Source organism: Borostomias antarcticus, assembly GCF_949987555.1.
Source record: "Borostomias antarcticus genome assembly, chromosome: 24".
NCBI classification, from domain to species: domain Eukaryota; kingdom Metazoa; phylum Chordata; class Actinopteri; order Stomiiformes; family Stomiidae; genus Borostomias; species Borostomias antarcticus.
Genome location: NC_140257.1, coordinates 11,273,819 through 11,286,844, shown reverse-complemented (window position 1 = coordinate 11,286,844; position 13,026 = coordinate 11,273,819). Strand labels below are relative to the sequence as shown.

The following is a 13,026-nucleotide window of genomic DNA, read 5'->3' as shown; positions in this document are numbered from 1 at the left end:
TTGTGAGTTCTGGTGAGTAGTAGTATATTGACTTCCTATGTTAAATGCAATTATTGTAAGTCACTTTGGATAAAACCATCAGCTAAATGACTGTAATGTAATGTATTCCCCCCAATAGCACTTAAATAATGTATTTTACTACCGTATGTTATCAGTAAAAAGCTGTTTGGCATCATAGGTTATCTGGTTCTTAATTTCCCCATCAGTGTAATTGAATATGTAACAAATAAATGAATCACAATCATCACCATTACAATTATGATGATGATATGCCACACTAATTCCATTGCATGAATTTTAACAGGCTGATCCCAGAGGAGCCCATTGCTCCAGGGGAATGCATTAACATTTTGGTGTGCTATTAATACCATGTGATATTAAAACAACCACCACTCAGTGAAATTAGCTCGAGTGCTGGATTGAGGACAGTGTTTCAGATCTCCAAATGCGTGAGGTCGAACAGTAAATGAGATGGAGCTGTTTTTGATGGGTGAGCAGAACCGGAACGCCCTCACTCCTGAATAAAGGTCATGTCTCAGACTTAACGGTTAGACAGGCATATAGCGTCAGACTCAGCCATAATGCCCAAGGGCAGCACCAGAAGCATTCAACAAAGTAGAAAAGACATGCAGCCGAGAAACTGTCATTAGGGGACTCAAAGATGCCCCCCCCCCCCCCCCAAAGGACAATGTCAATTTTGGGCTTATTAAATATGTATATGAATTTAGTATACATATTAGTCATGTTAAAGACATTACACTTTAATGGCATTTAAGTTGAAACAAAAAGTCACTTTGATGATATAAAAACAATTATTATTTTCTTTCACCACTCGGAGTACAAGATGCCATCCTGGGCATGCAGTAGCACCCCACTTGTTATTTTATTCATAAATAATTAATCATAGGGTAAAATTAGTCAATCTTTTAGATCTTCTATAGTCTTTCAACCTCTATATACAGTATACAATATATATATATATATATATATATTATATTTATTATATTATTAATATTTAATTATTGATTAATTAATGCATTTGTATACATCCAGATTCAAATCAGCTGATAGGGTATAAGCAATGCAATTTATTTTGTATCAGACAAATTGGCCTACAGTATGACAAACAACAGTGGAAAATAACAAAAAGACATGGTTATTCATTCATTTTCAAGCCATTTCATGAAAGACATCTTTTTTCCCCACATTAAGGGGGCGTCTTGCTCCACCAGGTTACATTAATGCATTAGGCAACTAAAAGGGACGAGACAGGACAAAGATAGGACAGTGCAAAGGGTGAGTATTACTAGTGCCAAAAAGGAATAAGCTTAGAGAGAAATACAATATACAAAAGAGCAGTTAGTATATATACATATATATATATATACATATATACAGTGAGTATGCAGAGTGTAATGTTTAAGTGAGTGTGTGTGTGTGTGTGTGTGTGTGCGTGCGTGTGTGTGTGTGTGTGCGTGCGGCGTGGTCTGAGTGCGATGCGTCCTACACATACAATCAGGTCATGTGCAAGTGTGTGCATGTGTGTGTGTGGCATGATATGTGTGTGCGGTGCGTCTTATACAGAACATTCAGGTCATGTGTAAGTGTCTATAGAGCAAGGGGGTGGGGGGGTTGGGTTGGCCCTGTCCTTGGCTGTAGCAGCGGAGTACCAGTTGATGATGGAGGTGGTGAGGATGGACTCAATGATGGAGGTGTCGAAGAGTACCATCATTTCCTTTGGTAGACCAAATCTCTTCAGCTGCCTCAGGAAGTACATCCTCTGTTGTGCCTTCTTCATGATGGGGCAGGTGTGTCGTTCCCATTTGAGGTCCCTGGAGATGGTGGTGCCCAGGAAGTGGAAGGAGTCGACAGTGGACACCTGTAAGCGGACTCGTCTCCCTCACACAGGGCCTAAGCTTATATTTTCCAATATCAGAAAATGATATCAACTTTTTCAAAACCGTTTTTGCTGAATAACTGAATACTGTAACTCTGTCAACTGTGATGTGACAATTAATGTTTAGATGTAATAGACAGACTGGCGTCATCTCAGAAATGTCTTCAGATAAAAAATTTCCACCACCTAATGTTCAAGCGAGGAAATACCGGTACAGTCTTACCACAGGGGGCGTCTTTGGACCCAATTAGATACCTCAGGGGGCGTCTTTGGACCCCATTAGATACGTACAAAGTAGTCTCAAAGGGATAGGCTTATCTCTCATAAAATGGGGGCAATAAGTATTGTGATGAACAAGCATGCTTAGATGAAAATTAACATACAGGTTGATATTTCGATTGATATTTCTTGTATAAATTATTTGAGACAGATTGCATAATCTCTCTCATTCTGCTCTCTCTCTCTCTTTCTCTCTCTCTCTCTCTCTCTCTCTCTCTATCTTGTTGAAACTACATATTTGATAAGTACAGTAGCCTATTGCCACCAACATTCAGTATTCAAAAGAATAAAAGCAGCCTAAATAGCTTTACTACGTAGTACGCTATGTTGAATATTTTATGATGTGAAACATCTCTTGAGACACGTGATGCTTTATAAAAGTCAAATAGTTTTAGATTTACCTTTGGGGCTAGTATTTTAGCAGAACAGAAATGCTGTGCGGCGGAGTGGTCTACTTCCGTCTGTAGTCTGGGGAATGTGTGGGTGAGAATGCGCGTGCACGTGGAGTGGTTCAATTCGGAGCGTAATTGGACAAGTTCCTTTCAACTCGACTAGAAACTGACGCAGAAGTCAGCTGCACACCTCGCATCGCAGATGCAGTTGCGCGCATCGTATTTACAGCATCTGGGATTTAAATCTCAGTTTGAACCCGAACATTACTACTAAACTTTCCAATTGCAATATGGATGCTACAATTTATCAAATAATCTTCGGGGAGTTTGACTCAAACTGTAGTCTAATGGACGCTTTTCAAGACACCTTTTACGAAAACGGATCGTTCTCCTTTATGGATGTTGACGGTATGCATGCCCTTCGTTTGGATTTGGTAGGCTAAATTAGCATATGATGTTTTACGGAAAATAACTCATATGTTCTATTCAAAGGTTCATTTTGCAATGCCATTACCGATGAGATTGGAACATGTTGGCCAAGGAGCAACACCGGGCGGATTGTGGAGAGACCATGCCCCGAGTACATCAATGGTGTGAAATACAACACCACAAGTGAGATGACCTTTCTCTATAAAGTTTCTTGCTATGTGTTTTTGACATTTTAATGCGTTTTCTACTTCTCATGATAATTGTTTGATATATCCTACTCACTGATTAGATTGCGGGGAACTCATTAGTGCGAACTATTTGAGCCAATCCCCTACACTTTGCATTTCAGCCAAAGCTGTTCAGACATTTTTGCAATCTTGTAGGCTACTCTCAGATAGTGTTGAGAATAATAGGCATATAATAGTAATTACCTCCGCCCCATTGACAGCGCAAGGCGCGAGCTAATGCTTTTGGTTGTGTGTGTTCATTTGTTAGCAGGATTATGCAAAAAAAAAAAAAACACTACAACGATTTTCACGAAACTCGGGCCAGGGTGTAGCATGGTCCACCTCAGAAGCCATTCAATTGTCGAGCCCATCGAACCGTTTCCTGGTTTGTCCATTCACCTCCATTCATTTTTTGGAGTAGGAGTATGCAAAAACTACCAGACCATTTTTTTTAAATAAAAACTTGGTGGAGGGGGTGTAGCATGGGTCACCCATTCAATTCTAGAACAGATCAGAGTCACGAGCCAGGTCTGGGCCAGTCATTCACCTCTATTCATTTTTTGGATAACAATTACACAAAAACTACCTCAGCACTTTTCATGAATCTCGGTAGAGGAGTGTAGCATGGGCCAGTGTAGAACCCATTCAATTTTGGAGTAGATACGAATCAGGGTGGGTCCACCCAAACATGGCCGGCCATTCACCTCCATTCATTTTTTTGACTAGGGGAGCGATTCCCCCCCCCCCCCCCCCCCCCTCCATTCATTGTAACTAGGGAGAATTCATACGGACATATCTCAACATGGGGAGGTCACAGAGACACATGGTTTAGAATGGCACCGCTCTTGACCTAATGAATGCAGCAATACCAAACATGTCCTGCTCGCATGTGCGTGCGTTAGAGATGCGAATATTGGGGATATATCCGCGACATCCGCGGGTGGGTGGACCAATAAAAATCAACATTGTGATTCATTTCGGGTGGATTGCGGGTGGATTTGTCAGTTATATTTGTATTTAATAACTACTATAACTATATAAATTATATTATAACAACTGTGAGAAAGCGCTAGACCTGCTAGCAGCTCACTCAAATACCCTCGACCACTTCGTCAACCGAGATCCTGCGAAAGCGAGCCTATAATCTTTAAATTGTTTAAGTCAAGAAAATGCGCCTATATGAAAAGCGAATGAGTACGAACGGCTGGACAAAATTTAAATGTAAATACAATAACTTCATGTTTGGCGGGTTGGGTGCGGGTCTCTAAATTTTAGAAGATAATTACGTTGGGTGGGTGGCGGGTGGATGATTGATGAGTGCACGTGGATTTGGGTGCGCTCAAACTCCATCCGCGCATCTCTAGCGTGCGTGCACACAGACCCATGAAATGCATTCATGGGCAGAGTTCTGTGCTCTCTGAGCACCATTTCTAGTTAGTTTCATATAATTGTAGATCTATAATTGTAGAGCTTTTTACAAACAATTGATGGCAAACATGAATACATATTTCTATTCTGAGCATGGAAAATTATTTGAACTTGCTTGCATTCCATGTACTATCCCATGTTTGTACTATATCAATCAATGAGTCTATGATGAGGCAGGTAACTAAAGCAGACTCCCTGAAAGAAATAGAAAAGAACCACACATTCAATAATAATAATACTAATAATAATAATTGTAATTATAATTATTATATATATATATATACACACATACAGTATATATATACAGTATATATATATATATATACCTATATATATACCTATACTGTATATATATAGGTCACACTACTGCAAGTATATTTACTGTACAATTACATAATTACAGGACCTCAAGGGTCTTTTTATTAACCACACAGTGACACACAGTACTGTACATGTGTGAGGGGCGACACAGCACACAACACACACATGCTTTCTTCTGGCTTCGCCGGTGGAATTTGTCCTGCATTCTTCCCATCCCAGCTGACCTCCTCCAGGGGTAGCCAGGAGCAGTGGTCAGCCTCGTCAGTGGCGCGCAGGGACCAAGTCCAAGTGCTCAGTCCAAGTCCTGGTCAGGGAAAGGACTGAAGAGCATCTGTTCTTCTGTATGGGGAGAACATGCAAACTCCACACAGAAAGGCCCTGGGGACATTTTTGCTGTGAGGTGACAGTGCTAAGTACTGTGCCACCCTCAGTGTCTTGCTCAAGGACACTTCGACACACTGCAGGGAGCTGGGATCGAACAGGGGACCTTCTGATCCCCAGCCGGCCGCTCTACCTCCCCAGACAGTAGTTCATGACAGAACCAACCCATATGATGGATTGCAAGGAGAAACACCTCAGTCTCTCAGTGGTAGGCTAATGTTGACGGCTGAAGAATTGCATTGATAACACTACTGCAAGAGTGAGTGAATAATTCTGCCGGGTGTCATAAAGAGTAATTGATGAAAGTCATAATAGATCAGTAAGCGGCCATGGAATTATTTGAGATGAATTGTTTGTTTATGGAATCTGACGGGTGATATTTAAGGTGATGATAGAAATGCATTGGAATACTTTTATATTAATATATAAAATATAATAATAATAATAATAAATGTAATAATATATTTAATATATATTAACAGTGAACCTGTTTAAGATGCCAACAGTGGTGAATATGTATAGAATCGCAGGAGGGTATCAGAAATCCTCAGCATGTCTAAACACCTTATGTTCTCCTGCAGCACACCCCTTCAAAAGACAATTCTAAATTTACACAAATACTCTTTTAATATTTAGGGACTTGATAGTTCTCAATTTAACCTCAAAAGTGCTCTTGGAATAGAATCGCCAATTTATTCGGATAAAGGAACATGAGAATTCCTCCTCCACCTGTTGTGAATGTGACATTCTGCTGGCTGCCTTACATTATATACTGTATACTGTATCTTATTCATTTAATCTCATCAACTGACAGATTTGCACAAATCACTGTATGTGTGGATCACTGTGTATGACAGATTTACAGTAGGTTAAACAATGTAGGGACGACTATACAAAGCTTCCCAAAGTGTGCGTTGGGGTTGCATGAGACAAGTGAGCGGGCATAATTTGCTTGTTCTGAGCCTGTGAGGTCATGTACAGGCTATCTTGATATCAAATACTGCTCCACATTTCTGAAATATAATACACCTCATTTGCACATCTTCTCAAATATACTTGAATTAGAATAAATTGCCTCTATATTCAGCTTGGATAAATTGCCTCTATATACATGTCTGATGTTTTTAATTGAGACATCCCACTTATCTGATTTGAAACACAGTAAGTATAGTTTCTAACAACCAGGGGCTTGGACTCAATAGCACCACTCAGAGACACAACAGCAGTTCATAACAAGGTCTTTACTATAAAGAGTCGGTACATAGAGAGGCAGTCCAACATCCGAGCATTAATCAAAAAGGGAGAAAGCAAAGGCGAGGAGGTCAGTAATCCAGGAGAGCACAAAACTAGAAAACACTGAAAGAGTGCTGGCACAAAATTAACTGGCACAGAGAGAGGACCACAGGAAAAACTAGAAATGGCGTTCAGAGAGCACAGACCTCTGCCCCTGAATGCATTTCGTGGCTCTGCACGCCAAAATTAAATGGGTTCTAAATTGGCCCATGCTAAACCCCTCTTCCGAGTTTCATGAAAAGCAGTCTGGTAATTTTTGCGTTATCCTTTTCCAAAACAGAATGGAGGTGAATGGCTGTCCGGGCCGTGTTTGGGCGGCTAATTAACATAAATGCAGCTCAATCAGCTTGTTTTTTTGCAGACATGCTCACTTTCTACACATTGCTCACTTTCAAAGGCTATGATGCAGAAATGTGAGCATGTTCCCCTTTCCTGGATTCAGTTTAGAGTGATGAGGTGAGAGGAATATGTTCAGTCAAATCACAAAAATGACTTTTTGCGTGACTTTAAAAAAAAAAAAATCCTTGCCAAGAACATTTGAGACACAGATGAGTTTTATTTTTTAGACCAGAGTCTTGAGGCTAGGCTCGCATTGCTAATGTTATTGTTTTGGATTTTGGAAGCGTGATTTTTCACACAGAGGTGTACAGTGAAACTGGAAACCGGCCTATGCCTAGTGGTGCATCACTGTTGCAGTTTATGAGCAGCTAGGTTTGACATGGCAGGGGTCAGCCAAACGGCCGCTCTTCGGTTCTGTTCTTTGATACTGTATATCTCAGCTACCTAGCTAGCGAGCTACAGTTTACAGTAGATAGGACAGGACTGACAGCAGTCATCTAGTTACGAGCTAGCTAAATCAGAGCAGTTGATCTTTACCATCATTAAATTATTTTGGTTCTAATACCCGCAAATTAGTTACTGTAGGTAGCTACAGCTGAATCAATCCTTCCCAGCGTGCTATTGGTCTGGTAGTTTTTGCGTAATCCTGCTAACAAACTAACAAAAAAATAAAAAAACACTAACAAAAAAAATGAACGAATGAAAACCACCTTAAGAGGTTTATGCATTTTTAAATCTCTGTCCTTTACTGTGTGTTCATCCCATTCCATGGTTCATCTAAATGCACTTCACTACTGATGGGTAGAGTTGTTGGAGCAAGATTCATTGTCCGTCCGTTGTAGCAATGTCATTCAGCTGTGAAGCCTCAGGGGGAGTATACTGTATATCTCTATAGAGAGAGATGTATTTGCACTTCAGTGTCACAGTTTTGTTACTCCTTTGGGACAATGCATTGTCCACCTCGAGGCCAATACTCTGTGTCCCATGTGCTTCTTCAGTTGAGTGAAAACGAAACAGAGATTGATACTCATGTCACATTGAATAATTTGACCTCACCACTATCAGTCTTTATACATGCCCAGTGATGCAAGAATTGGGACATGGTGTTTCTTTAGTCTTCTAAAGTCTCCCCACCCATGACCAATCTTGCAAGATCATACAAACCAGAGCTTTGATTTTATGAACTGGGTAATTTTTACAAAACACTGTCTGGGGGAGGAGCATGGCTTCAGAAGATAGAAGTTGCAACTTCTATTAGACCAGAATGTGGTAGGTAGTCTCACAATACCAGGCAATCGGGGTTCTCTGCCTACCAATCGTATGGCGATCTCGATATTCAAGGTACTGTTACTAGAACGGTGGCAAGAGCGGCGGATAACAAACCTTCTGTAGGCTATGGACTGCTTTGGATTGTTTAAAACCTGAACCAACCTACGCCCGAAAGATTGGTTCAAACCTGAACAAACCGACGCCCTAAAGACTTTGGGTTGGTTCAAACTTGAACAAATCCACACCCTAAAAACTGTGGATCGGTTCAAACCCGATCAAACCCACACCCTAAATAGTTTTGATTGGTGCAAACCTGAACAAATCAACGCCCTAAAGACTTTGGGTTGGTTCAAACCTGATCAAATCCACGCCCTAAAGACTTTGGGTTGGTTCAAACCAGATAAAACCCACACCCTAAAGACTTTCTATCTATCTATCTATCTGTCTGTCTGTCAGTCTGTCTATTCTTAAAGTAGCTAGTCCACTTTCAGTCACAGACTGATTTATTACCTCTGCCCCAGCTACAGCGTCACAGGGTGAAAGGTAAAGTTTTCGGTGGAGTGTGTTGGTTTATTGGTTTATTTTTTTATTGGTTTGTTAGCAAGATTATGCTAAAAACTACCACAATGATTTTCACAAAACTCAGTGGAGGGGTGTAGCACTGATCAACTTAGAACCCGTTAAATTTTGGGGGTTGGGATATAAAAATGAGCATCAGACATGTTTGCCACTTGCGCAAATGAGTTTCCATAATTTGACTGTGAAGCATGACTGCTCTCCAAATGAGTGTTAATCTTGTCAGTTAGTACATTTGGATCAGAGTGCATTATGAACACTTCACTAACCATTATGCACAATGCTCCTTAGGGAACTGTCTAATATGCATCTGCATGTGTTTTCATCATAATGGACTCCTATTACCAAGCTCTGCTTTCAGCAAATACAGGTAGCTCCAAATTATATTACTGTTGGAGGGAGAAGCTCTCAGTCTAAAAATATGAGTCTGCTTCACAATGGACTCATAGGGGTTTACCAAGCTCCACTCTCAGCAAACACAGGTAGCTGCAAACTATATTACTGTTGGAGGGAGAAGCTTTCACAGTCTAAAAATAACCAACCAAGGACTATTGAATTTAATTGTTAATTCTTTCATTTGAAATGAACAACATTCTACAGAGTGGGCTGTTTGTCAGGCTTTTTTTAGTAATGAATAAGTTCTTAAGAGTGTCACACTTGTCGTCATTGGATGACTAATTGATGGAATTCTTCCCCCTAGAAGACCTTGCTGAAAATGTTGTTTACAGTCTGTAGACCACTACTACTGTAACCTCTAACGTTAGAGACAGTGATTACCACTCACAAAATGAAAGCATGCTACTTTCATAGCCTATACTGTTTGTTCAACATACAGTATATTCTCATTATGTTATCTAGAAATGGTGCTCAGAGAGCACAGACCTCCGCCCCTGAGTGCATTTCATGGCTCTGTGCATGACAAAATTGAATGGGTTCTAAATTGGCCAATGTTACACCTCTCCGCCAAGTTTCATGAAAAGCAGTCTGGTAGTTTTAGTGTAAACCTGGGCCCTGTACAGTAGGACCCCACTTATCCGAACCCAACGGGACCGAAGGTCGTTCGTATCTCTGAAATGTCTGGATGACTGAAACTTATGTTAAAATGCACCAAATTCAATAAGTGGCATACTTGTTTCATAAAGACTCATAATAGACCGATAAATATCCTTAATTCATTGTGAAAATCCATCAAATAGCCAGCTAAACTCATATAGGCTAGCCTATAATAGGCCTACAGTAGCATATAATAAAATAAAGACATTTCTGAATTTTTGTCCTGGTTTCTCTTCAGATCTGAAACAGTAGATTTTCCTACATTGTATTCATTAGAAAGCATAGCTAAAGTCGCACCCTTGTCCAATTTGGCTAATATTTCAAGTTTCTTCTCCATTGTGAGGACGACTCATTTGCGTTTTGTGCTCGACAATTTCCCGCTTTAGAGTAACAAAGAAATTAAACGTGACAGTAGGCTACAGCCTACAGGCAACATGTAGGTCTATATACAGTTCTGTTTTTATCGCCATGGTAACTTATGCTGCCGAGCTAACCTGCTCCGGGGCAGGTTAAGTTCCAGATTAGGGATCAAAACGTATGAAGCACTGCTCGCTGCCCGATCAATTCACTTGGAAAATGGCATATGGACGTTAAGATTCTATATGGAACTTCAGTGTGTGAATTAAAAAATAATCTGCAGTGCGCGAACAGTGAGAGGTTCTTTTAAGAAGACTTTTTACAAACCGACAAAACCCTCTTTGGCTTTCCCCGATATAATATAAAAAAAATGCAGAATGACAGCTGCTTGAGCCATATTTTGCCTTGTGCATTTACAGCCCTAGACTGTAGTCTATGCACTGGCTTGCGTTTTATTAGCCTACCTGCAGTTTCGTGTAGGCTGTGGGTGATGCGGAGAACCAAGTAAAAACACTCATTTTTAAAAATTCTATTTTCAAGTCTTTAATGTTGATTTATTAGACTAGCCTCCCATTCCTAGGAACAAAGAGAAGTAGGCTACATTTTAATTGAATTGTGATAGCACCAATGCCTGACAATCAATGACGTTATAGGCCTACTGAAATAGGCTACTTTTCCTCGTAGGCCTTCTCCACCTCGAGCTTCACTTTTTCCATCTTAATAGCCTGTTTTATCTATAGTTCCTCTTGTATAGAGACATCATATTGTCTACTCCAACCTGAAACTATTAAAAACTATAGCCTACATTTGCTTTATGTAAGCATCCCTTGCCTGTCTCACAGGGTTGCAGCTGAAAGAATAAGATATATAGATATAGGCTACAATTGCTTTGCACGCCATAAGAATAGCCTACTCGTGTTCCTGTGGAGGATAATGATAAAACGTAGGCAGTATTTATTCAGCTTTCCTTCCTGCCTTTGGCAGTAATGACTGTGATGCGCCTATAGTTCATATTTCTATAATATTGCTCCTCTTGTGTAAAATGCGGTGGACGGAACTTGGTTATGCGTATTGTTTGCCTTGTCCATGGCCGTGTCCGAATACCCATACTAAGGTCTGCGATTGATCATTTCGAGCAAATACCTCCCCTTTTACCGTAAACGTGCTCATAACTACACGTAGATTAGACCAGCTAGGTAGACTTAAGGAGTTGATAGCCACCGTCGTAGTACCGTTTATCTGTGCGGTTGTCCGGTTTACTCGAGCGAGCTAGCGAAAAGTTATCCTGGATATGTTGAACGAGCGTCGTAGTACGGGGCCCTGGTCTAAAAAATTAATGGAGGTGAATGACCGACCGTGTTTGGGCGGCTCATGGACCCGACCCATGATTTGGATCCACTGTCTAATTTAAATGGGTTCTAAGCTGGACCATATACACCCTTCCACTGAGTTTCATGAAAATGGTAGTTTTTGCGTAATCCTGCAAAACAGACAAACAAACACAGAAACACACGCCACCGATAACATTACCTCTTGCTGGCTTCATTCTAAGTTTTGTTCTAAGTTTTGTTTTCATTTTGTGTAATCCTAGTCAAAAATGACTGGAGGTGAATGGGTGGCTACACTATATTTGGCCGGCCCTGTGGCACTCCCCTCAGGTCACAGCAGCCAACGGGGGGCAATGCGGTGAACTCCGGGCTCTCTTCCCGCACACCCCAGTCCAAACCCCCACACAGGGAGCTGGCTTTGTTCTAATTTTTGTTTTCATTAATGGATCCAGCCCGTGATTCGGATCTGCTCCAAAATTGAATTGGTTCTAAGGTGGCCCATACACACCTCCACTGAGTTTCATAAAAATCGTTTTGGTAGTTTTTGTATAATCATAGTCCAAAAATTGAATGGAGGTGAGTGGCCAGTCCGGCTGTGTTTAGGCAGCCAGTGGACCTGACCTGTAATTTGGATCCGCTCCAGAATTTAAGGGGTTGGCCCATGCTATACCCCTCCACTGAGTTTCATGAAAATCGGACAGGAACTGTAGTTTTTGCGTAATCCTGGTTCAAAAAATGATGGAGGTGAATGGCCGACTATGTTTGGGCGGCCCGTGGACCCGACCCGTTCTTCGGATCTGCTCCCAAATTTAATGGGTTCTTAGTTGGGCCATGCTACACCCTTCCACTGAGTTTTTCTGAAAATTGATCCAGTAGTTATTGCGTAATTCTGCTAAAAGACAAACGCACACGCAGGCATGCACACACCCACCCACACATAGGGATGGGAATTGATAAGATTTTATTGATACCAATGCCATTATCGATTCTGCTTATCGATCCGATTTTTTATCGATTTCCTTATCGATTCCTGATAAATTGTTGGGTAGAAAAAAATAGTACATACAGGTTGGTTTATTAGCATTACTTACTTTTATTTCTTAATCTAATCTCTGAACAGACCACAGCAATACAGTATATATACAGTAAACCACACATTTTAAATAACCTTAGAACAAAACTAAAAATAGGTAATAACATTTGAACATGTTAATTACAGTGCTCCTTTTTTAAAAGGGTATAAGCTGCCTGGAACCAAAAATAAAACAATTTGTCTTTAGAAAATAAATAAGCATGTCTATCTAATAATTTTTGCTAGTAGTAGCAATAAATGTTACTAATGCTCCTTTTTAAAAGGTAGTGGAACTGACTGTCAAATAAAGTCTCCACTAACTCCAGCCATGGACACCCTCTCAGACGGGGTAGATAAAGCTTAGCTGGCAAATAAAATCAGCAAT

At 40.5% G+C, this 13,026-nt stretch overlaps 1 protein-coding gene across 1 annotated transcript in view; it reads left to right on the top strand.

Annotated features, from left to right (window-relative positions):
* Positions 1–2,858: 2,858 nt before the first annotated feature.
* LOC311325116 (corticotropin-releasing factor receptor 2) overlaps positions 2,859–13,026 on the top strand; it is a gene marked incomplete at both ends in the record, with an annotated part of 31,745 nt that continues 21,577 nt past the window's right edge. Inside the window, 2 exons of the mRNA XM_084457774.1 lie at positions 2,859–2,976; positions 3,061–3,180. Coding sequence (XP_084313900.1) covers positions 2,859–2,976; positions 3,061–3,180 — 238 coding nt within the window. The remainder of the gene's footprint in view (positions 2,977–3,060; positions 3,181–13,026) is intronic.